This window comes from Balaenoptera acutorostrata, chromosome 19, assembly GCF_949987535.1.
Source record: "Balaenoptera acutorostrata chromosome 19, mBalAcu1.1, whole genome shotgun sequence".
NCBI classification, from domain to species: Eukaryota; Metazoa; Chordata; class Mammalia; order Artiodactyla; family Balaenopteridae; genus Balaenoptera; species Balaenoptera acutorostrata.
The window spans coordinates 64,826,245-64,852,756 of NC_080082.1; the positions used below are offsets into that span (position 1 = coordinate 64,826,245).

The 26,512-nt window shown below is 43.2% G+C and overlaps 1 protein-coding gene across 1 annotated transcript; it reads right to left on the reverse strand.

The window, feature by feature from the left end:
- Nucleotides 1-5,265: 5,265 nt before the first annotated feature.
- On the reverse strand, nt 5,266-12,245 carry ZIM2 (zinc finger imprinted 2). Its single transcript, XM_057533752.1, has 6 exons — nt 11,814-12,245; nt 10,108-10,211; nt 9,414-9,461; nt 8,009-8,135; nt 7,721-7,813; nt 5,266-6,248 (listed from the first exon to the last, which is right to left on the reverse strand). The coding sequence occupies exons 1-6, from the start codon at nt 12,190-12,192 to the stop codon at nt 5,266-5,268; spliced, it is 1,734 nt and encodes a 577-aa protein (XP_057389735.1). The 5' UTR covers nt 12,193-12,245.
- Nucleotides 12,246-26,512: the final 14,267 nt, after the last annotated feature.

Sequence of the window (26,512 nt, forward strand, 5' to 3'; positions counted from 1 at the left end):
GAGATAAATTACAGGTGTACAACATAGTGATTCAATATTCTTATACATTATGAAGTGATCACAATACACCCAGTTACCATCTGCCACCATACAAAGTTGTCATTATATTACTGACTATATTCCCTATTCGTACATTACAATCCTCTGACTTATTTTATTTTTTTGTTTTTTTAAAACATCTTTATTGGAGTATAATTGCTTTACAATGTTGTGTTAGTTTCTGCTGTATAACAAAGTGAATCAGGTATATGTATACATATATCCCCATATCTCCTCCCTCTCACGTCTCTCTCCCACCCTCCCTATCCCATCCCTCTAGGTGGTCACAAAGCTGATCTCCCTGTACCATGCGGCTGCTTCCCACTAGCTATTTACATGTGGTACTGTATATATGTCAGTGCCACTCTCTCACTTCGTCCCAGCTTACCCTTCCCCCTCTCCATGTCCTCAAATCCATTCTCTACGTCTGCGTCTTTATTATATGAGGCGATGGGGGCACAGACCAAATAGGTGAAAGAGATTAAGAGGTACAAACTTCCAGCTATAAAATAAGTAAGTCAGGACAGGAATAAAGATGCTGACTTACTTATTTTATAGCTGGAAATTTGTACCTCTTAATTCCCTTCACCTATTTGGTCTGTCCCCCCATCTCCTCATATAATATAGTATGTTAATTATAACTAAATAAAAATAAATAAATTTTAAAAAGGTTTTCAATGGAATAAAAAAAGAGATAAATTACCGTAACCCCCGTTTCCAACCCTAGAAGTCTAGTGAAATCAATTAGGCCACATCTATGCAACCAAGTACCAGGCAGTCCTAAAAGATGAAACTGAGAGATATATTTATGAATATGGGCAGATGTTCATGATATATTAGTATGAAAACTGCAGCCTTTAAAACAATGTTAGGGAGGGAGACGCAAGAGGGAAGAGATATGGGGATATATGTATATGTATAACTGATTCACTTTTTTATACAGCAGAAACTAACACACCATTGTAAAGCAATTATACTCCAATAAAGATGTTAAAAATAAAATCATTTGAATAAAATTACTTAAGCAAGTGAAAAAAAAACAATGTTAATGGTATGACTCTATTTCATAAAAATATATTTTATTTAAAAATCTATATAAACCTATACATAGGAAAAAACATCTGGACAATGTCTACCCCTTTTAGCAGCAAGTCTATTTGAGCTGAGACACAGAAATACAAATATTCCAACAACAACAACAAAAAACCCCCCAGAGATGTATTTTCTAATTTTCTTTAACAGATATGTACTACTTGCATAATCTTCAAAGCTTAAAACATGAGTGTTTTTAATTAAAAAAAATTAACCTGAATGAGCAGTGCCCAAATTGTCTGATATATTGCAAATTGGTTGGGAAAAGCAGGGAAGAAGAAAAGCATTATCCTTGGGGGCCCACTAGGACAGCATCAAGAAAAGCAGCAAGGTGAAAGTCAAAGTAACAGGCTGAGACACCTGCCATTGCAGTCAGCTCAAGTTTAGCTTGTAAAATGTGGAGGCAGTGGCTTGTGCATATTCTATATGTTCCAAATACTCCAGGGGTGACAGGCAGAGTTAGCTCTCCATATTGTCACCACTGCCCTTTGTGGTATGAAAGAAGCATTAGAACAAAGTCAAGTCTGATGTTCCCTGACTTTCTTGAGAATCCCTGGCTCAGGGACTTCCCTGGTGGTCCAGTGGTTGACTCCTCGCTCCCAATGCAGGGGGCCCAGGTTCCATCCCTGGTTGAACTAGATCCCGCATGCTGCAACTAAGACCTGGTGCAGCTGAATAAATGAATGAATGAATAAATATCAAAAAAAAAAAGAATCCTTGGCCCAGAGTCCTCAACAAATGGCCCACACCAGACCCCTCAAGGAGTCTCCACCACCTCTTAATTCAAGTACCTAAAGACCAGGGCGGAGTAATGGAGGGAGGCACATTGAGAAAAGTCTAGAAGAGGTAATGAAGAAGGAACTAAAGCAGCTGGACCATGAGTGATGGTGAAAACTTTGAAACCTCATTGCGTGTGAATGGTGCAGTGGCTTGGAGAATGACTTTAAAAGGCTGGACCTTTGGGAAGAGCCAAAAGCCTGATGGGATATGATATAAAGTACACAAAACCACCTATGAGGTGTTCTTGCCAAAGAAGTTGAAGATGAATCTAATTAAGCCTCCAGAGTTTAGAGCTAACTTCCATTTACAGAAAACATAGAGAGAGGAACAAGCTTAAGGATACTACAGGAAGCAAACAGACACATTTAGAAGGGGGGACATTCCACAGGACAACCGACCCAGTTTCTTCCAGTATTACTTGCATAATCACACAATGCTTTAAAGGAAAAAAAAAAACAGTGCTAGAATGATGGTTGCCAGGGCTGTAAGGAGGGGGAAAGGGGGAGTTACTGTTTAATGGATACAGAGTTTGAGTTTTGCAAGATGAAAAAGTCCTGGGGATCTACTGCACAACAATGTGACTCTACTTAACAGTACTGAACTGGACACTTTAAAATGTTTGAGATGGTTAATTTTATGTTATGTGTTTCTTACCACAATTAAAAATTTAAGAATTTAAAAATGAGTGCTCCTAAATTAAAAAAAAATTAAACCTGAATATAAGGAGTACCAAGACTGTTAGATATATTAGGAATTGGGTGGAGAGAGGAGGGAAATACATTTCTACATTATTCTTGGGGTCACACAAGGCATTAAAAAAGTGAGAGGAGATTGCTTTAGATTGAGAGAGAATCAAGAGGTCAGACAACCAAATGCATGTTTGGATCCAGATTCAAACAAGCCAACTGTTAAAGGACATCTTGAAAATGATTGGGAAAATCTGATTATGGTCTGGGTAAAATCCTTTGAGTTGATTTAAAATTTTCCTTTTTAGGTAGATGTATTGAAGTTTTTAAAAAAAATAGAGATGACACAATTGAAAGAAAGTGTTAAGCAAATAACAAACCAGGTAGAATATAGATTTAGCAAAAATGGTGAAGGAAGAAATGAAATGACATATTGAGAAGGGTGTGAGTAAACCTATGACTCCGGGGAAAGCAGCAGATTTCACAAGACAGTGATGAGGTAGAAGCTATCATAAAGGCATGGCGTTTTCCTGGAGGTGAAGGGAGAGAAATTAAGCAGAGCGCAAAAGAAGTGTTCAGAAAAGGATGAGAGGAGCCAACTTGAAAGGACTCCCAGTGGCCAGAGCTGGAACAATCTGAACAAAATAAGTAATGGTAGTGTTGAATTACAGCCCATAGAATAAAATAAACACCCATGAATCCATACTGATATATATAAATTACTGAATAAATAAATAGGGAGGACAATTCTTCCTCAAAGGAGAATTCTAATTACTAAATGTAGAAGGAATGAGGAAAATTAAAAATCACCATTACAATACTACACAGTAAAAATGGCTGTAGGTAACATCCACTTGCTAGATGCTAGAATTTAGTAGGTAAAAGTGTGAGGAGAAACTAGATACTTGCATGATCTCAAAGCTTCTCCTGCAAGATATTTATTAATTACAAAGAGAAACAAATAAAGGTTAATTAACATCGTCAACAATAAGACATCTTGACATTATGTCCCTTTGCAGTAGTGGTGGCAGAATCGGAAACCAATTTATAGTGGGTTGGAGGGTGGACTGTGGTGAGAAAACAGGACCAGCCAGTGAGGACTGTTTCGTCAAGAACTTGGGAAATGAAGAAGAGGGGATGTGTAGCTCGCACTCGTTTGGCTGGTATAGGCTCATGTTTGTTTTTAATTTCATGACTTTGGAGCCACACATCATAGATCAACCTCAAAAATGGCAGGATGAGAAAAAGCAGGGCAGTGAATGACAATAGCAGCAACCCACCCTTCCAGGCAAGGAGTCAAGTTCTGAGACACCGGATCCAACTGGTTCTTATGTGTCTTTGTATCTGACCACCATCCACGTCAGTGATGGAAAACTTTTACATTATAGCAATATGGTATAAAAGAAATTTTTAGTGCAATTCAGGGCTCATACTTTTAAACAGTGAAGTGTGCCCAGCAAAGAATTAGGATTTTAGGTGAAGCTGGTCGTGCTGATGATGCCAGTGCCCAAGAAAAGCAGAAATACTGTTTTCAAACAGGATTTTTTAAAAGGAAGGAGAGGGGAAAAAAAGAAAAATACGAAACCTCAAACCTTCAAACAACTACAGAAAACTACAAAAATTCTACTTAATTAGTAGCAGATTTATGATCTCCAAGACCAATTATAAGAAAGTGGTTAGCAAAAATGTCCTTCCTTGATCAGTGTCTCAAAAATTCATCTAACCCTAAATTGTAAGAGAAATGGCTATCAGAACTTCACCTTAAAAAAGCTTTCTGAACCCCTTATACTACAAGTGTCCCCATCTGAGTTAATGTGAAATAGTGTTGGGATTACTAAAAAGGAAGACGGCTGCAGTCAGTATAGTACTGTACCTTTTCTTCAGAGGGGATATGGCAAGAATAAAACAAACCTGGGTTGAGCATCAAGATATAAAATAAATATCTCATGGAATCTCAAAAGCCAAACTTAACCAAACCACACTGGGGTTCAGTTCTTGCCCCATCACTTACAACCCAGGTCAAATCAAATGACAACTTGGAGTTTCAAGTTTGCTATACCTGTAAAAATGAAATAAATATCCTCATACTAGGTACAATGCAGCATTCCTTAAAAGATCAAATAATACATTTGGCAATGTTTTGTAAATTACCAAGTACTGTGTAAGCATGTTACCAATTACTTCAGCTTTGTGGATGAATCAACATAGGTACACCTCAAAAATCTTTTTACCATGCCCTCTGCTGATACATCCCATGTGGTAAAGATACTGTATGTAAACACTTCTGTAGAAATTTAGGCAACAGAGTTCCTGTCTGGAGCCCAACTGCCAGTCGCAAGTTTTTTGTCAGGATGTCAAAATCAAGGTTCTCCATTCTATGGATAACACCAAAGAAGGGCAAAATCTATTAGCTTCTTTCGTATGCAACAAAAATATTCTTTGTAAGGCTTTTTGCCTGGGTGACTGACACATGTGCTGACTCTTCCTTTGCAAAAAGATTGTTCTAACCTCTTGCAACCATTCTGTTTTCTGACCACACCACGATGAATTTTCAAGTCGTTAACAAGGTGTGAGGGCTGGTCGAAGGCCTTCTCATATTCAGAGCACTCAAAGGGTCTCTCTCCAGGGGAAAGTCAAAAGTGTTGAGAATGTTCTGAGTGAAGGTTTTTCAACAGTAACTGCGCTCAACCGGTTTCTCTTGAGAATGGAGTTGATAATGTTGAGTGAGGTAGGAGGGTCGGCTGAAACACTTCCCACACAGCTGACACTGGTAAGGCCTCTCTTGAGCATGAATTCTGTAGTGCTGAATGAGATGTGAAGTATGAATGAAGACTCTGCCACAGTCACAACACTGACAGGCTCTGTCTCCGACATAGTCATGTTTCCGCTGATATCGAATTAAATGTGTCTTGTTTCGGGGCAACGTGGGTGGAAGGGCTTTTGCTGCCTCATGGGCCTTGAGATGTTGAAAAAGATGCACATCCTGGATAAAAGCTTTGCCACACTGGAAACATTCATAGTAGTCCTCCTGACTATGAATTCTTACGCAGCCGTTGATATTTGCACGCTGAGTGAAAGACTTTCCACCTTCATTGCATCCAGGGGACTTCTCACATGAATGAGTCTTCTGATGTCTGGTAAGGTGTGGCATGAAGAAGAAGGCTTCTCCACACTGTTTACATTCAAAGGGTTTCTTCCCTGTATGGATCTGCTCGTGTCTCTCACGGGCCAACTGGGTACTAAAGCTTCTTTCACAAAATTCACTTCTGTTGTGTTTGTTCTCTTGGATGAAAGGCCTGCTGTCCACCAGCTGGGGACTGGTGCAAATTCCAGGAGGAGTGCGTTCCTGGGGATCCTTCCCTAGAAGACCCTCTGACTGTTTAGTAAGATCTGAGCGTCTCTCAAATTGATCACTGTCATGGCTTCTTTCCTGAGAAAGGGTCTTGGGGTCATTCATTTTTACCAGACTCAAAAGTTTCTCCCGGTTGACCTGGTGCAAACCCAATGCATCATCAGGAGAAGACTCTCTTACATAGACACACCAGAAGTTACCTACCTCCAGATCCTGTCTTCCTGCCCCTGAGGATGATTTTTCTATAGGCAGGCTTTGCTCTGGAGTTAGATCTTTGGTTTCAGGTTTTTTCTCCCAATCTAAAAGCAATGTAAAAGTTCCTCTACTATTTTTACTCAGAGAGACACATCATTACAGTAGAAAGAGAAGAAAGAGACTAAACATAGCAGAACAGTTCTTAAAGAGGTTTGAGAGTTTTCTGGGAACCTAAGGAGAGAATGGGAGGATGCAAAGGACAGTAAGCAAGGAAGGGTGAGGATGAGGCAGAAAAGAGACCATCCAGGAGGATGGAATGTTGACAAAGATGCCAGAGACACAGACAGGAGAACAAGGAGGAAACCAGAGAAAGAGCTGGGACTGGGGTTTGTCTGCATCCAGACCATGCTTGGCAAATTACTACTATTCCGAGAAACTAATAGCTGTGGCGATAAAGGGATTCCACTGTCAAGTCAATTTGGGAGATACCATAGGATGCAAGTCAAGCAGCTTTCAATCCTGTAGGACTCTTCAGAACCTTTAATCAGCATCTCAAATTCCAAAGAGGGGAAATATAGTAGGCAGCATTTCTCTAACTGATCTCGTCATGGAACACTTTTTTTTTTTTTTTTTTTAAAGAACGCCTATTACCATAGTTCTACAGGACCATTAGGGAAACGCTGGCGTAAACAGGTCAACGACCTCTTGCTCAGAATAAAGCAAAAGGATTCTAACTCTTTTCTTGGCTCCCAATCTCTAATCTTACCCCATTCCCTTCAATTCACCATTTATTAAATGCCTATTTTGAGCAAAGCATTATCCAACCACATGGTCATAATAAGTCTATAAAAAGGACCCCAATCAGGCAATAAATGACTACAGGAGAAGAGATGGGGGTGGGGGTTGATTTCATTTAGGAACAGGAAAAACTCAACGGAGGGGATGGCATCAGGGCTCAGTAAGCAGTGAAGGGGGTGGCAAGCTTATGAAACATCCTGAGCAAAGACACTGAACTGTGAAAGTACACAGTCCTGGGGAGCCAGCAACACAGGTTTCTACTTGGAATATCTGTGAGAGATGAGGCTGGGATGTGAATTTTAGGCCAGAGTGGGACGGATTTAAATGTTTTGCTAAAAGTTTGGATTTTCTTTTGAGGGTGGTAAGAAGCTGGTCAAAAGTCTGTGCTTTATAAAGGTAACTCTCTGAGTGGGGCTGGAAAGAGGAGTGGTATCACGCCAAAGTTTTTTGCTTGTCTCAGTTAAAGAGGAAAGACCTCTGATTTCTAGCTGCCAGGGGAAAGGCATGAATGAATGCAGGAGTTGGAACACTAGAGAAAAGGGAAACTGGCCTCTCTGGAGCTGCGCAGGAGAGGAACTCATGCTGCAGGAAGAGATGAGCTTCAGAGAGGAGATGAAAGAAGTACCGAGTGCACGTGATGTGGGGAAGCGGCATGAACCCCTGAGGTGAGAGCACTTACCAACCTTCTCCCTGAGCTGAGAGGGCTTTGGGGAACAGCTCCCAGGCCCCTCCTGGCTGACCAGGGTTGTCTTCCCACGATTCCTGTCTCACTACTCACCTTGACATATCATTGTACTGCTGTCTTCCTCCACTGCACGTGACTCCTCTGCTTCCAGCCCTGAGATAATGTCAGGTTTAGGGAACTGGTACCCTGTTGAAGAAGGAGACTCATAACTTGGGGGTTCTGTCCTGTACCCACAGGAACTCCTAGCCTGGGTTATAAAGACGGTGAGATAATAAGGAAGATGCAAATTTAAACAGAAGAAAAATAAAGGCTGTTTCCAATGATTTTGCCACCAGGGACATATGGCAATGTCTGGAGACAATTTTGGTCATCACAGCTTACCTAGGGAGACCAGGTTCCTATAATTTTCCAGCATCACTTCCCGGTAGAGTTTCCTCTGAGCAGCACTAAGGTAGGTTAATTCCTCTGGACTGAAGTCCACAGCCACATCCTTGAAAGTCACCAGCTCCTAAAATACCAGATACACTCCTAAATGATTGAAATCCAGGAATTATCCCAAGGAGGGGGAAAGGTGCCTGATGAGAGGGGGACTGACCATGAAGCAGATGTTCAGACCAGCAGAAAGCTTCTAATCCAAGTGTTCTAATCCACTTAGATTATTTCTAGGGACTTAGAAAGATACCTTTTTTTGTCTTATAGTCTGAGAGAAGTGAGAACATTTCTGAGATAGTTCCTGCTGCTAATTTTGAAAGATTTGGGTTGCAGGAGAAAAATCCTTTTAAGTCACTTTATAAAGAAAGAAAAAATGCAAATAATTAAAAGCTAAGCAGTATACCTCAACCTCAGGAATCCGAGACAGTTGGGTTTAGGTTCTGGGTCTGGTTCTTTCCAACAAGCTTTATGAGAATGGATAGGTTAAGCCTCAGTGACTCATCCATAAAACACAAAGAGCTCATAAATATGAAGAGATATTCGATCTTATTAATAAATAAGAAAATACATTTCAAAATGACAAAGTATGATTTTATACCCATTCAACTGACAAAAGTTAATAAGTCTGACAATATGAAATATTGTCTAAAATGTGGACCTTTGGGGCCTCTTATAAGATGCTAAGGGAAATGTAAATTAGTAAACCACTTTGGACTCAGAAATTCTGTTCCTAGGTATATTTGCTCACGTGTACTTGGAGATAGATATGTTCATAACATCTGTCTTATAACATCCAAAATATGGAAAAGACCCAAACATTCATTTATAGTAGAAGAAATAAATATATTATGGTATAGTCATACCATGGAATAGTATTCCAGCAATACAACCTAATTAACTACAGTTACATGCAACAATTTTGGTAACCGAAGGGCGAATTTAAAAAGCAGATATTAGAAGACTACATAAGACTATGATACCCGTTTTACTAATACACATCTTTTGTGTTTTTATGGAAACATTATGCAGATCAATGAACATATGACTTAAACTAGAGGGCATATACTGGCTGCCCAGCTCCTACAGAGGGATTTATTTGGCTCACATGTGTTTTTTTAAATTCTTTCTTCAAAATTCGTATTAGCTGCCAACACCAAAAAATTTGTGTATTTCAAATTATTAACTGGATTTTTGGCTTCTCTTTAAAAAAAATCAGAAGATCTGGGGATCTGGTCCCACACCCTCACACGGTACCATCAGCTGAAGCTGAGTCATAGCTGCCCCTTAGGTGGGGCAGGTGCCCCCCCAGTTTGTCATAATCCACCCACTTACATATGGTATTCATTTATATTACCTCAGTAGTCCCTGTGGGCATCTTCACTTGGGATCCTTGACACGGACACTGTAAGGACAGAGGGCTGCTCTCAGGAACAGATCATCTAGGACAGTGTTTCTCAACTTTTTCCCCCCATCTCTCCCTCAAGGAGCATTTTTAGACAATTTTTTTCCTAATCGTCACCCCCTCCCATGAATTTTTTTCTGTTTCTAAAGGAAGTGCAGCATATTAATTTCTTCTAGGTTTCAAAATGTGATTTAAAAAGAACATTAAGGAGCAAATTAAAAAAAAAAAACACCTCACAACAGTATCATGTCCCTGTAATAGCTGCCATTTATTTCATATATAAAAAGGAGCATAATAATAGTACAAACCACATGAGGGTGGTTTTGACTAAGCCAAAAGTGGAGATAAAATGGAATACGAAACAACGAAAAATTAATTCAAAAGACAGGAAAAGAGTGACAACGTTGAAGATATAGTATGTGGGGTGGTGATAAGTGTGACACAGAAAAATAAAGCAGGGAAGGGGAATACGAAGAGTCAGAAGAACATTTTTTATACAAAAGCCAGGCAAAGGCTCAGTTAGGTAATGTTTATATAAAGACTTTGAGGAAATGAGGATGTGGTTTAATTAGACGGGGAAGGTCTGGAAATCAGGAAGGTGAGGTCCCCATATTGGAGAACTAAATCAGAAGAAAGCTCGACTCACCTGAGATCTAGCAGATGGCATACTGTCAAACATCGTTGTGTCCTTCTTTTGGTGTTCTTCGGTGTTTCTCTTTTCTGTAAGGACAGAGTCCCGAGCAGGGAAACCTAGAAGGGAGCAGAAATGACCATGGGCTTGAGTCCAGTCTGGCAGCACCCACAGGTGCAGAGAGTAGCCTGCCACCCCCACGCCACCCTGTCCTGCCAAGGGAGGGAGCAGCAGTCCTGGACTTCCTATGACAAGAAAAAGACCACAGAAGTCATTTCTCAGCTCAATATGGCAAGTTCCAGAAAAGAGTTCTGGTTATCTCCCACCTCTAAACCCTTCCATTGCTTCTCAGTGCCTTCCAAATAAAGCAGAAGTTCCTCTTTATTTGTATCAGTGGTCCTAGCCTCATCGTCCATTCAGTCACCAGGGAACCTCAGTTTCCCAGTTGTAACATGCAAATGATAAGACCTCTACTTCTAAGGGCTCCTGTAAGGATTAAACGTTACATATGTAAAGCACACAGCATGCATTTTTTAAAAACGGTAACTCTTATTACTAAGCTTTCCCTACATCTTTTTCACTCACTGATCTAGAATACAACCACCACCTTCCCTAAAGAAACTTGAACCTTGAAGGCCTTCCTTGCCTGCAGTCTCTAAGTGTACCTCTCATTAATCTGTAATTTCTTTCTCATATCCTAGAGAGCGCTTTCCTTTCCCCTGAATTCCAGCTCCATCAAAGGCTGTGCCTTTGGCCAAGTTTAAAACCAACGTGGGACAATATCCCCCATGTCCACTGGAGGCAGTGTAACACCATGATTAAGAGCACAGACGCTGGTGCCAGCCTCCCAGCTGAATCCTGACTGCCAATTACTAACCGTGGGACCAGGGGCCAGTCAGTCAACGTTTTTGTGCCTCTGTCTCCTCATTTATGGAAGGAGGGTAATACCTCTTTCAAGGGCTAGTAAGAGAAGTAAGTGAATATTATAAAATACCTAGAATGTAGTACATTTTAAGTGTCCAACATGTTCACTATTAACATCTTCAAAATTCTTTTAAGGAATTCAGGTGCACAGGACTGATCAGAATCCTTAATTCATGACACATCAGTATTCAGCCATGCATGACCCTCATGTTTATTTCAGATTTATTTGTTTATACTTTTAAATGTAATTAACCCATCCCACTGGTCCACACCCAAGTCTTGTTCCCTTGCCTTTCTCTCCTTGTCTCTCTCTATATACACCCAAACAATACTTTGTTTTTAGTATCAATTTTATTCAAAGGACTATTAGGAGTGAACAGCTTTCTTCTCTCATTATTGAAATGCCCTTAGTTCCAATCTAGTAACTTGAGTTGCTAAGCGACAAGTCAAATTTTAACAGAAGTTAAATTTCCAGGCCTCATATCTCCCACATTTTATGCCTTTTTTTTTGGTTGTGTGGTCTTTTGTGTTGATACTAAAGTTTAGGTTTAATAAGAAATGTGGAAGGGAGGGGGAACAAAGCTGGAGAGAAGGGGTACTCCTAGAGAAATAATAAATAAGCAAAAGCCAAACCCCTAATTTCTTCCATTTCACACAAGATTAGGCAGATGAGACTGGATTATAAAATTCATTTGTTCAGTCATTCAACAAATCTTTATTAAGCTCCCTATTACATGCCAGGCATACAGCAAATGTTCAATAAATACAAACAGCCAGTTGCATCTTTCCTCTCTCACCTCTCTCCTCACACGCTTGGATCAAGTTTGCCACCAGGTTTCCTGCTTCCTTGCTGCTCTTGGGCTGTTTTGATCTCACCCATGTCTGAACCTCCTCTGGCAGATCATTCAGAAACTGCTCCAGCACCAGTTGCTCCATCACCTGCTCCTTGGTGCGGGTCTCTGGCTGCAGCCATTGCCAGCAGAGCTCCTGGATCTGGCTCACAGCTTGGTGAGGCTCAGTCACTGACAGGTATTGAAAATGCCTAAACTTTTGGTGAGAAACTTTCAGAGCCCCTGGGTTTCTTATGCGGATGGTTTCTGGATTTTTTTCTTGATCACGTAGATGAATGAGCTGGGGATTCCTCAAGATATCCAAAACCTCTGTCATATGCAGCATCTTTACAGCTTGGCCCTTCAAAGGATGAAAATACTCTAAAAGGCAGGCTGCTTCAGAAGACACTGCTGTGGAAGATGGTGTGCAGAGTTGTACCAGATGAAGAAAGGATTCAGAAACCTCAGGACCTGCAGAAATTACATAGAGAGACTCACAAATGGCTTCCACAGTTAGGACTGGACAGTAAAGGTTATTTGAAGCAAAGGAAGTTAGCTCTTTTCACACAAATGTCTAAATGAACATTCACATAGATTTGCACATCTACAGACAGGATGCTGCCTCAGTCACAGTACCAGGTCTAGAAGATCCACAGGCACAGGCTAGTAAAATTTCAGAAATGGCAGTGAAGGGAAAAGAGGCTTGAACCCCAAACCACAATGAACTGAACTAACTGATGAATCACAGAAGAATGTCACTTAAAAAAGTGAATTTAAATGAGTTAATACAGAATGAGGAAAGATCCTTACAAAACATATGTCCTACAAAGAACTGGATTCATATGCAAAATATATAAAGAAATCATGCAAATCAGTAAGAAAAAGGCAAACAAAACAAGAGCAAAAAAGTTAAAAGATCTGAGCAGGTACTGCATAAAAGAAGACAGCTAAATGGCCGTAAATATACGAAACAGGGCTCAACTTCATTAGTTATCAGAGAAATTTGAATTAAAACCACGATGAGATATCACTACACACCCTCCAGAATATTCAAAATGAAAAAATCAGATGATAGTTAAGTGTTCGAGAGGAGACAGAGCCACAGTAGAATGGTATATGCATAACAGTGGAATTCTAAACAGAATTGAGAATATGGAGGCATCTTGCTGTTGAGTAAAAGAAACCAGGCTCAAAAAAAGGTCCACATTATATGAGTCCATTTGTACACAGGTCAAGAAGAAGCAAAACAAATCTAAGGTGTTAGAAGTCAGAATGGTGGTAAAAGTTGGGACTGAGATTCGGGGGCCAGTGGTAATGACTGGGAGAGGACAACATAAGAGGTTTCCGGAAAGCTGGTAATGTTCTATTTTCTTAATCCAGGAGCTCACGACATGGACACAGTGTGTTCGTTTTGTGAAAACTGAGCTATATACTAATGGTTTGTGCCTTTTTCTGTATTATATTTGACTAAAAAATTTTTAGCTTTGTTATAGTTGTGGGGAAATATCTAGGTTGTAATATTAAGTGAAAAAGCAGGAAACAAACTTGAATATAGAATGTATACTCAACCATATAAAGCACAGGAAAAAAAACTGGAAAGTAAACCAAAATACCACACCAAGGGGGTTATCTATGAGCAGTGAGACTACAAATTATTTTTACTGGTGATTTTATACTTTCTCCCTCAAAACTACTTCCTAATTTCAAATGTCCTACAATGAACCTTCTATCTTCTATGATCAGGAAAATAAAAAATACTTTTCTTCTATAAAATTTGCACTCAATGAAATCACGAACAAAACTGTCACTTGGGGGAAACATTTCCTTTTTTCTTTTCTCCTCTCCACTAAAAAACATGCATCTGTGATTTATATGACAAGCAGTTTTTCTGTTTGAAGACATTTTTGTTTTTCATTATTATAAATCATAATGCATGAACACCACTGAAACTAAGTATTTGTCCACATCTCTGATATTTCCCTTCTAGGACAGATTCCTAAAAGCGAAATTACCTGGACAAAGGGTATGAACTTTTTAAAAAGTTCTTAACACAATCTGCCAAATTTTCCTCCCAAAGGCTTCCCCCAATTTCTTCTTCCAATCTCCATATATAAGATTACATACCCACCTTGCAAGTCAATAGGCCAGCTTCATGGGCATGTAACCAGTGCAGTCACACAGAGCCTCAGAAGGGCTCAAGCTTAATTTAATGCTCTCTTGTTGCTGTCTTGAGACTTTCCATATTTTAAACAAGGGGCCCCACTTTTTCATTTTGCACTCCACCCTGCAAATTATGTAACTAGTTCTGCCAGCCAAGAACATTATCATTTCTCAAAATCTGTTGCCAATAAGACAAATGAAAGATATATTTTATCCTTTAATTTTGCATTTCCTTTGATTAATAATAGAGCTTACTACTTTTTTCAGATTTATTGGCCAATTATACATTGCTCCTACCCTTTGCCCTTTTTCCACCAGGGCGTTCCTATTGCTGATTGGTAAAGGCTCCATATAAATAAAGGATATTCACTCTTTGACCTATTTGCTTAAAAAAAAATTCCAACCATGCCACACTTTCTCTTTAGTCTTCATAGAACTTTAATATTTCAAAGTCCAATTTATCACTACCCATTCAGAGATCAGTTAAATATTTAAATATATTTTATTTCTTTATTTAAACATTTCATTGTAATTCTTTAGCTGGAATTTAGTCTGGGATAAGGTATGAGAAGAGTATAATTTTTTTCTAAAAACTTTCCCACCTACCACCAATTATTAAATTTGCTATCGCTTCCTTCTTGGGATGTGTGAGGCCCCCCTGCATTGAATTTCTAGGTCTGCAGCCTCCAGGGAAGGATCCTGAGAAAGGAGTAGTGGAAATGACTGTGAAATCCTGCCAGCCTGCCTCCCAAGACTAGCCAGGTCCAAAGCTAGAACAGAGTCACAATTCTTTCTCCTGGCCCAAAGAGAGAAAGCAAGACCTTGAACAGTCAAGGCCCTCCAGGCTCATGGCTCTGTCTCCTCAGAGGGCACCCTCAGCATCCATCCTTTTCTCTCTTTTACATAAATTCTTGATTCTGCTTCCCTTAAATATTTATCTTTTGGAGCTCAGTCTTATCCTAACCCTACATCCCTTATCATCCAACTTTTAACCACATACCTCAGTAGTTCTTGGCACATTGTTTTTCTTCCTAACAATTTTTTACTCAAACTTTATTTTTTAATTCTTGATACCACTAAAACCATCTGGGCAAAAGGCTCTCTGATGTCAACCAATTAATGACTTTGTTCGGTGCTTTGTAATGCTCATTGGTCTGCTCAGGTTTTCTATTTCTTGAATCCAATTTTTAAAAAATACTTTTCCTGGAAAATCATCCATTTTCTTGAAGTTGAAATATATTAACACATGATTGAGAATATGAAATCTCCTAAGTACACAACTTTATCCTGTCTCTAATCAATGTTGCTTTATTCCCAGTTTGTCTTTTTTGTTAATTACTGCTATTGTTTTTTTCATTATTGCCACTCATCCCAAGTACCAGCTGCTAGTTCCAATGCCATTATTTTTGTTTTCTCATGTATTAGTTTCACTTATCTTTATTATTTTCTCACTCCTGGTTCCTTTAGAGTTTTATCAGTTTGTTTGTGGGACTTTGGGAATCTCCTGAAACAAATGCCTAATTTATTTCATTCTTTCTTGACTACTGAAAGCTGTTAATTTTGGTTATATATCAAAATTTAGGGGATGTCACCACTCCTATTTCAATTATTTTTAAAATAATTCATAATTGCACTTCTGATTTCTCCATTCACCAAAAAGTTCCTTAGAAGAATATAATTTCATTTCCACTTTAAACATTATTAAATATTTACTTGACATATGGGAAGTAAATGGTTTCTTTATTTTGGAACATTAGCCATCTACACAAAATGATGTGGAAACGTGGGTAATTAGTAGCACCTTTCTAAATTTAGCTTTTCTCGGGACTTCCCTGGTGGTGCAGTGGTTAAAAATCCACCTGACAATACAAGGGACATGGATTCCAGCCCTGGTCCGGGAAGATCCCACATGCTGCGGAGCAACTAAGCCTGTGCGCCACAACTACTGAGGCTGTGCTCTAGAGCCAACGAGCCACAACTGCTGAGCCTGTGTGCCACAACTACTGAAGCCCGCGCACCTAGAGCCCATGCTCCGCAACAAGAGAAGCCACCGCAATGAGAAGCCCGCACACCGCAACCAAGAGTAGCCCCTGCTCACCACAACTAGAGAAAGCACACGTGCAGCAAAAAAGACCCAACGCAGCCAAAAATTAATTAATTATAAATAAATAACTAAATAAATAAATTTAGCTTCTCTCATCTGTGAAAATAAGGAAAAAGAAGAAAGACCTTTTTTCTCATGTTGCTGTAAGGTTTAAATAAGGTGGGAGCTGATAATCACGAGGCATACCATCCTGAAGAATCAATTTTTAAGTCTACTATTAAGAAACATGTTTTATAGTAAGACGAAAATAGATGTGTTAATGTAATTTAATGCAAAAATATTATGAATTTTGAAACGAAACAGGGCAGCAAGTAAATTTCCTGAAAGGAGAAAGGTAATATTTATACTTTCTATCCTTTCTACCCAATTAGCCCCTTCTATCTCACCCCCGCCCCCCCACCCCGTTCTCCAGGGAAGCATGCTAGACAGTAGTGACAAAAGTAGCTAATACAGGGCTTCCCTGGTGGCGCAGCGGTTGAGAATCTGCCTGCCAATGCAGGGGACACGGGTTCGAGCCCTGGTCTGGGAAGATCCCACATGCCGCGGGGCAGCTGGGCCCATGAGCCACAATTACTGAGCCTGCACGTCTGGAGCCTGTGCTCCGCAACAAGAGAGGCCGCGATAGTGAGAGGCCTGCGCACCGCGATGAAGAGTGGCCCCTGCTTGCCACAACTAGAGAAAGCACTCACACAGAAATGAAAACCCAACACAGCCATAAATAAATAAATAAATAAATAAAAATAAAATGACTAAAAAAAAAAAATTAAAAAAAAAAGTAGCTAATACGTTAAACGCTAAAAAAAAAGCTCAAGAGTTCCTAAAAAAAATGTATGAGAGATGGTAGGTTGTTTGATTTCTGAGTAGGGAAGAACTTCCAGAGAAACGGGGATGAGAGTGTCGGGAGAAGGGGGCGGAGACCGAGAGATCCCAGGTGGGCAGAGGCTGTGGTGCGAGGAGGAAGCAGGGGCTGAAGGGAGCAAACGGAAGAGAGGTGCGAGGCAAGAGAAAGGGAGCAAAGCAAGGCACGGCAGAGCGCAGGGGCAGAGCAGAGCAGGAGTGGGGCAGGCTAAGGAGGAAGCGCAGAAGAGAGCTGCCAGTCTGGGAAAGGAGGGGTGTGCCGGGGCAGGGGCCAGGCGCACAGAAAGAAGGGGCAGGACTCAGGTAAAGGAGCAGCAGAGAAGAGAGGCAGGACTGCGGAGAGCCAGCACAGAGGGGAAGGATACGGAGAGGAGGGTTGGGACAGAAGTGGAGGAGAAGGGGGGACAGAAGTGGAGGAGAAGGGGGAACAGGGCTGAGGGAGACGGAGACATGGGGCAAGGGGAAGGAACACAGACAGGAGGGGTGGGACTGAGATGGGGGAGGGGCAGGGGCCAAGGCAGAGGGGACAGACGCAGAGTGGGACTGAGGCAGAGCCGCAGGAGTGGGGCAGTGCTGAGGCAGAGGGAAGGTAAGGGACTGGGAGAGGAGAGGTGGAACCAGAGCACGGGGGAGAAACGCAGAGAGGGAAGGGCGGGACAGAGTGGGGGGGGGGCGCAGAATGAAGGAGCTGAGCTGCGGTAGAGAAAGCGGGCGGAGCTGGGAGACAGTCAGGGACAGGGCAGAGGGGCGGGACCAAGGCACGGCCAAGTACGAGAGCTGGGCCTTGAGGGGAGAGGTGGGGGCTTAAGGGGGCGTGGGGTCTCGATGCGGAGCGGAGGAGGCCTACGGGGGGGAGGGAAAGTGACTGGGGGGGTCCTCAAAAGGGAAAGCGGTCCTTGAGGAGGGGGGTCCTCAAGGGGAAGGAGGGTGTTCTGGCCAGGGAAGGGCCGGGGTGGGGTCCTTGAGGAGGAAGGCAGGGGTCCTGGAGGGGGAGGGCTGGGGGGTACTCGAAGGGGAGGGTGGGGGTCCTCCAGAGGGAAGGAGGGGTTCTGGGGAGAGGGCGGGGGAGGGTCCTCAAGGGGGAAGGAGGGTGTTCTGGGGGGAGACTCGGGGTGGCATCCTTGAGGAGGAGGGCGGGGGTCCTCAAGGGGGAAGGAGCGTGTTCTGAGGGGAAGGGGGGGTCCTCGAAGGCAAGGGGTGTCCTGGAGGGGATGCGCGAAGGTCCTCAGGGGGAAAGGAGGATGTTCCGGGGGGAAGGGCCGGGGTGGGGTCCTTGAGGAGGAGGGCGGGGGTCCTCAAAGGGGAAGGAGCGTGTTCTGAGGGGAAGGGGGGGTCCTCGAAGGGGAGGGGTGCCCTGGAGGGGATGCGCGAAGGTCCTCAGGGGGAAAGGAGGGTGTTTGGTGGGGGAGGGCGGGGGCGGGCGGATCCGTCCAGCCCGGAAAGCCTTCTGGCTGAGGAGGGCGTTAGCAGGAGGCCGAGGTATGAGGGGCAGGGAGGCCGCCGCGTCCTCCTCAGAGCCGACAACCGCCCGCGCGGCCTCCCGCCTCTTCCCCTCAGGGCCGCTACTTAGCGCCTCCTTTCCCGTCGACTTCCCAGTGAAGGGGCCCGGCCGCCCCAGCGTCGCCTCAGGTAGGCCCGCGCCTCCATTGCCCGCGAGCCCTCTCCGCGCCCCCACGTGCCTCCCGCCGTGTCCGGGTCCGGGACACCACGCGCTCACCGTACTCGCCCGACGCCGCCGCCGCCTGACTGAATCGCTCCGCCTCGGACTTGGCGCCCAAATCCATGGCGCATGCGCTGTGTGCGGTCTGCGCGTGCGCCCTGTGGGGCGGCCGGAGGGCTGCGCGGGAAACGCAGGCCGCTTCCGGCAGGCTCCGCTGGGGGGCGCGCGAGAACCAGGCTGGATTGGAGGGGACAGAAGACCTGCTTCCTGTAAATGCTTTAGTAATGTTTTCAATACTTAACACATGGTTTAAATTTTTTTAAATTAAATAAGCAGTATGCAGTGGAAAGTCTGCTCACCGTTTGTGTGTGTGTGTGTGCGCGTGCGCGTGCCACCCACCAATTTTTTTTTAACATCTTTATTGGAGTATAATTGCTTTACAATGGTGTGTTAGTTTCTGCTGTATAACATAGTGAATCAGCTATGCATATACATATATCCCCATATCTCCTCCCTCTTGCGTCTTCCTCCCACCCTCCCTATCCCACCCCTCTAGGTGGTCACAAAGCACTGAGCTGATCTCCCTGTGCTATGCTGCTGCTTCCCACTAGCTATCTCTTTTACATGTGGTACTGTATGTAAGTCCGTGCCACTCTCTCACTTCATCCCAGCTTACCCTTCTCCCTCCCCGTGTCCTCAAGTCCATTCTCTATGTCTGCATCTTTATTCCTGTCCTGCCCCTAGGTTCTTCAGAACCTTTTTTTTTTTTTTTTAGATTCCATATATATGTGTTAGCATGCGGTATTTGTTTTTCTCTTTCTGACTTACTTCACTATGTAGGACAGACTCTAGGTCCGTCCACCTCACTGCAAATAACTCAATTTCGTTTCTTTTTATGGCTGAGTAATAGTCCATTGTATATATGTGCCACATCTTCTTTATCCATTCATCTGTCAATGGACACTTAGGTTGCTTCCATGTCCTGGCTGTGGTAAATAGACCTTCAATGAACATTGCAGTACAAGACTCTTTTTGAATTATGGTTTTCTCAGAGTATATGCCAAGTAGTGGGATTGCTGGGTCTATGGTAGTTCTATTGTTAGTTTTTTAAGGAACCTCCATACTGTTCTCCATAGTGGCTGTATCAATTTACATTCCCACCAACAGTGCAAGAGTGTTCCCTTTTCTCCACACCCTCTCCAGCATTTATTGTTTGTAGATTTTTTCATGATAGCCATTCTGACTGGTGTGAGGTGATACCTCATTGTAGTTTTGATTTGCATTTCTCTAATGATTAGTGATGTTGAGCATTCTTTCATGTGTTTGCTGGCAATCTGTATAGCTTCTTTGGAGAAATGTCTGTTTAGGTCTTCTGCCCATTTTTGGATTGAGTTGTTTGTTGTTTTGATATTGAGCTGCATGAGCTGCTTGTAAATTTTGGAGATTAATCCTTTGTCAGTTGCTTCATTTGCAAATATTTTCTCCCATTCTGAGGGTTGTCTTTTCGTCTTGTTTATGGTTTCCTTTGCTGTGCAAAAGCTTTTAAGTTTCATTAGGTCCCATTTGTTTATTTTTTGTTTTTATTTCCATTACTCTCATAGAGTGTTCTGCCTATGTTTTCCTCTAAGAGTTTTATAGTGTCTGGCCTTACATTTAGGTCTTTAATCCATTTTAAGTTTATTTTTGTGTGTGGTGTTCACCCACCAAATCTTTAATGCCATAAACCACATACACCCAGATAACCAGTGCAATTATTTAAATATTTATGAATAATTATATTGAATAATTATGAAAGCATGCATGTTTTCAGCGTCCTTCCACAATTTCTTTATGTATATATAAGTAGATATATATGTGTATGTATTTGTGCATTATACACACAGATGCGTCTGGTTATCATTGATATATATTATAAACGTGTATCTGTACTATAATATAGGTTCTGTACATATATATCTGTAATACAAATAAATATATTTTAAAATATAAAATATTTTTAAAATATAAATATAATATATATCTTATAAATAAATTTAAAATGTAAAGATATAATACAATGTATAATATGACACTTGCACAATATGATATATACTGTAACATAAAATGTGTACTTAAGTAATATATAATACATCTATCATTATGATACATAGATTCACTATTATGTATAATTATATATTTGTCCAAAAATAATACATATATTTTTATGTTTGCAAAAATACTCATGGTCTTATTTCCTCCCTTTTTTATACAAAAGGTGGCAGACTTTGCACACTATTCTGTGCCTTCATTTTTTACTTACCAGTATACCTTGGAGAGCTTTTCATATCAGTACAAAGAGAATTTGCTCACTGTTCTTGAACAGCTGTTTGGCTTCTGTTGTATAGTTGTGACTTGATTTATTTAACCCATTCCTGACTACTGGGTGGTTGAGTTGTTTTCAGCCCTTTGCTACCAGTATTCAGTGCGTAATTTTGACCTTCAGCGATTCCGCGGTGTGTAAATCTGCTAGGAAGATAAATCCCCTGGAGTGGAATCACTGAGGCAAAGTGCACATGTGTGTGTCATTTTGATAGAGATTTCTAAATTGCGTTCCATAGACACTGTTGCAGCTTAGACCCCCCACCTGCCTGTGTGAGCAAGCCTGCATTCTCAGTGTTATATGATGCTTTTTCATATTTTCCAAAACCAAGGTTGAGAAACCCAAGGCAGTTCTAGTTTATGTTTCTTTTTTCATGAGCAAGGTAGAACATGTTTTCCTGTGTTTAGGAGCCATTTGTATTTAACTAAAGAATATTTATCAGGCGGGGGCTCAAGGTATGTGGGAAAAGCATACTGAAACGTGCAATAATTATTTTATGCATAATGATGATCATGGTAGTGATGATAATGATGACATAATGGTTAATATTTCTTGACACAGACCTTGTACCCATCACAAAAATGAACTCAAAATGGATCACACACCTAAACGTAAAACCAAAACTTGAAAACTCCTGGAAGAAAACATAAGAGAAAAACCTATGACCTGAGATTTGGCGATGACTTTTTAGGTATACACGTGCAGACTCTTGCAGAGTCAAGCCTAGTCTCACAAAGTCGGAACACACAAACTCCTGGTGGGGGGATTCCCCAGAAGTGCCCTCCTGTGTATTTTATCTGGAAATCTACAATTCAGAGGTCATTTAAACTCTCTGAGCCTCAGTTTGTCTCTCCAGAGTGAAAGGACAGTAACTTATTAAATATAAGAATCAAATATGATTAAATACATGCGTAGTGGAGGAAAATTTTTTCCTCTACCCTCTTATGGTCCCTGGGTGGGTCTGAAAATTAACTAACAAAGACGATTAACAGGAGAAAAGCTTACAAGTTGTTTTAATATAACTTTTACATGACACAAGAGCCTTTCTAAGGAAATGAAGACCCAAAGAAACAGACCTGAGTATTTTATGCTAGGTTTGATAGGGCGTGGACAGTTGTGGAAGACTATAATAGGTTAAGGAATAGGAGGTCAGTGTAATAACTTGGTGGAAACTTAGCAAGGCCTGTGTGTTAGGATTCTTCTTGGAAGCGTTCCTTTTTCTTTGGAGGTAAGGATACTCCTTTCCTCCTGGTATAGGGAGGGAACGTCTCCCATGAGGGATTTATGACCTGTTTCAGGGAAGAAGGGGAAAGGCGAGCTGAGAGTTAATTTCCTGCTTTGGCTGTTTTCTCAAACCCCTTTGGCTTCAATATGCCAGGTGCCACATTTGGGGGTAGGGTATCCTGAACCAGATCACATGTCAAGTGATTGAAATAGTGTATGAGACCTGTACAGGCAATTTATGGGTTGGCTACAATTTTATTGTTATTAGGGGGTGAGTATCAGGAGACGGCTTCCTTCACCTCCTCGCCGGGGCTTCAGATTCCCTGCATCACTGTCGCTGTCGCTGTCCCCATACCCCCTGGACCCGTGCTCCTCACCAGTCAGGAAGACAGAGCCCTGGCTGTCCCCTCCCTGCTGGACCCTGCGTCCTGCCTTGTCCCTCCGGTCTTCTCTCCTCTAGGTGGCAGGAGGAATCCACGGGAATCAGAGTCGCCTGTGCGCTCAACTGGACCAAGAACTGCTGGCCGTCCTGGGGTGACTCCCTGGTCCTCACCGTGACTACCCGGCGCGCCCGCCACACGGGTCCCGGGTTCCTAGGCAGCGCCCCTTGAGCCCCCCAGACCCTGAACGCACTTGGCGCGCGCTCTCAGGGAGCCTCCTCCCCTTCCCTCTGCAGCCGCTCAGCGCAATCCCACTGCCGCCCCGACCCCCATCAGCCCTCCAGCCCCGAGCACACGCAGACCCTTCCGAGCTGCAGCGGCGGGACTGCCCTCCCCTCCCGGGTTGTGACTTGGCGCGGGCTTCCCGGGGGGCAGGGGCGGGGCGGGCTACCTCAGTGTTGGTCCCTGGCATCCTGCAGGGGGTCCAGAAAATGTGCCCGGGGACCGCGCAGGACAAAGGCGCGAAAGGAGCCCCTCACGACCACCGCCCCTCCCCTGTCCACATAGATACTCAGGTCGAGTGACTGAAACAGTGCTTGAAACAAAGTATTCAAAGTTGTCATGCTGGCTACAACTTATTGTTACTAGGGTTTGGAAATCTTGGTCCTGCACCTCCTCTTTGACCCCAGCGTCCCTGACTCACTGTCTCTGTTTCTGGGCGTTCCAGCTGGGCCTCAAATAGCCATCCTCCCCAGAGCGCCCCTCCCCCTCGCCCCACCTGGACCCTGCCCTGGACCAGGTCTTCCAGGAGAACGGAAGTGCGAGTTGACAGGGAAGAGCCGCAGGTTATGCTTCCGAGCAGCAGAGACACAACAGCCTGGATGCCCGGGTCACGGGGGGACGGGGCGTGGGGGGGGGGGTAGGGGGTTGCAGAATCATCAGACACACAGTGACCCCCAGCCACACTGTGGAGTTATTGGGATCGGAGCATGTATAGGTGCAGTTCTCCTAGATGCCGGCCACCAGTTTTCTCTTCTGAAGAGCTGCACCAATTTACCTTCCACAACAATGCATGAGAGTTCCAGGGGTTCCACAGCCGCACCAACTCTCATATTTTTCCTCTAGTCATTCTGATGGATATGTACTCGTACCACTGCAATCTGGTTTTGGAAAGCAAAACTTTAATTTAAAGAAAATTCTCAAGCTGGATAGGTTATAAATATCAACAAAATTAGAACTTCAGAAGTAGAAGCTGGAGTGAGAAAGAGGTTGTTTGTTTGTTTGTTTTTATAATGAATACACCTTGTTACTATTTGGGATTCTTATGAAATGTATGTATTATCTGAAAGAGAAAACTCTCTATATATTCTCCTATATTCTTGAGGTGAAGAAGCTGAAGGGTGATAATTTTACTACTCAGAAATGGGTGGATGCTTTCCTAAGTAACAAAGGGCTGTAAACTGGTGATAATCTTAAAACCAGCCAGCACGAAAGAACTGCCATAAATATCTTTTAAACTATGAAGGCACCAATACATGCATACAAGGAGGAAAATGAAAAGATGCTGGCTGAAGCAGCAACAGAAAAACCCTGGAGGAGGGGCACTGCAGATGGAGGAAACAGCCAGTGCCAAGGCCCTGAGTCAGGGTTTCTGTCGCTTGCCACCCAAGGAGTCTGATACAGAGGATGCAGGACAAGGAAGAAGGGTGGGGATGAGAACGTGAGAGTGGAAGAATCTCTCGGGCTGGAGGAATGGAAAAGCATTTCTGGAAGGAAACTTGTCCTGCAGACTAGTCCCACCTCCCCAGGGGCGTATAGGGAGGGTTTCCCAAGGAGATTGCGGTGCTATCTCTCCGGCTCACATGTGGAGGTGTGTCTCACGTTGATTCCACATCACCTCGCTGGGGGGCTCCAGGGACATCTCTCTCCCTGACACCAGGATCATCTCCTTGCTCCAACCTGGTGGTCAACTTTGGTTTGAAAACCTGATGCCCTGCTCCAAAGAAGGAAAGAAGGGTGAGATGCCTCCCAGCATGCAACCCAGACCAAATGTTTGCATAGAAAGACCAACCATGTGATAAAAAAAGGACCTCCAGAGAGAACGTGGGGAAACTCCCTCCCCAGCCTCCACATCCACCTTGACCTACCCACACCTTCCACCCCACCAGCTCAAATTTCTAAGGATGGAGATCCAAGTAGTTCCCAGGCAGCAGAGCCCACCCCATTGAGTACATCAGCCAATCAGCTCATACCTTGTCTCTTTGGCCACTGTAACTGGTTAGCTGTGGTCATGTGATGAAGCCAGGTCCTATCAGATCAGGTCAGACTCCTGGGGGGAATACAAGCACCAAAATAGTCTACCATTCCTGTTGCAAGTGAATTAGAACACTGGTGCTCTTAGGGCTCCTGGAAGCTGTCTTGAGACCAGGAGCAGAGCCAACACCATCAAAACCCCAGTGCTAGAGGCCAGTCCTGGGCTGGAGCTCATCCGTGTCTTCTGGAAACTTTATAGCCTTTTGGAATCACCAGACCACCAAGCTCTGGCGAGCCCTGTCTGAACTGGGGGAGGCCGTCCTTACCCAGGGAGCTCAGGTTCCCACAGTTGTCAAGTAACACATCCTTGTACAGGTTCTTCTGAGCCAGCTCCAGCAGGACCTGGGTGAAGGACATGGCCACGTCCTTGAAGATCACTGGTTCCTGTACCACCAGACAGCATCCTTGTTCACCAAGGGACTGGTCCCCCACCCGGCCCAGGAGAGGACATGGAAATCCACTAGGAAGTTGGGAATGTGTTCAGAATTGCATTGTGGTAGATTGCAAAAATGGCCAGAGTTTTCCACCCTGCCCCATGTCCATACCATTTGACATTTAAGTGTGTGTTGCCCTCCTGTTCTGAATCTGTGCTTGGCCATGAAAATTGCTTTGGCCAATAGGATCCTGGCAAAATGTAACTTAAGGAGAAGTTTGAAAAGTGCTTGCGAAACTGTTATTGGTTTCTCTCTTGTGCCCTGAACACTGCGTGGGGACGAACATGCCTAGGCAAGCCTGCTGGAGGATGAAAGATACCTAGAGCAGGGCCAGGTCTCCCCAGTCCCCCAAGAGAAGCCATCCTAGGCGAGCTGAGGACCAGCACCCACCAGGCATCTGGAGGAGCCCAGAAACCTCAGCAGAGCCGCCTCCACGACCCCTTGTGGCTGTTGCTTCTAAAATTTACCAACTAAAGGATGCTCCCCACTCTCCAGTCCTACCTACAGTTCACCCTGAAAGGAATTCAGAGTGAAGATCCGGGTGAGGCATTCTATGCTCTGGGAAAAGGGGCAGAAATGGCCCTCAGATAGTTAGATATTTTCAGGAGAAAATATTATGAACCAAGATTCTTGCATCTTCCCATACTTAGAAAAGCACTAAAATCATTGACTGAGATGTCTGTTCTTCATGACCCACAGGAACCTTGTGCTGAGGTGTGTGCTTGACTGCATGGACCCTTTCTCCAAAATCACACAGAAACTGACCTCCTACCTACCTTTTGGAACAGTTCCTCAGAGCTCTCTGAGAGGCTATCTCCTGGTTCTAATCCTCAGTAAGTCCCCAAATAAAATTGAAATCCACCTCTCTCATGTTGTGCATTTTTACTTCAGTCGACAACATTGACTTTGTGGTTGTTGGCATAGACTCTGGAGCCAGCCTCTCTGGGTTTGAATCTTGGCTTGGCTACTTATGATCTGTGTGACCTGAAGCAAGTGACATGAACTCTCTGTGTCTCTGTTCTCTTATCTTGGAAAGATGGATAATAACAGAACCAGCCATATGGTTGTGAGAATTAAGTGGATCAAAATGTGTAAAGACATTAGCTCAGTGCCTACCACATGGTCAGTGCTCGAAGGTTCATCATTCTAAATATTTGTGTAAAAATGGAGGTGA

What these genes read in the sequence shown, in the direction of transcription:
- ZIM2 (XM_057533752.1), bottom strand. Translation starts at nt 12,192, where the DNA reads ATGCTGCATATGACAGAGGTTTTGGATATCTTGAGGAATCCCCAGCTC. An exon ending in CCAAGCGTGTGAGGAGAGAG is followed by an intron (nt 10,212 to 11,813) that starts GTGAGAGAGGAA and finishes GCTCCCTTCTAG; the next exon opens with GTTTCCCTGCTCGGGACTCT. An exon ending in TGCCCACAGGGACTACTGAG is followed by an intron (nt 8,136 to 9,413) that starts GTAATATAAATG and finishes CTGGTATTTTAG; the next exon opens with GAGCTGGTGACTTTCAAGGA.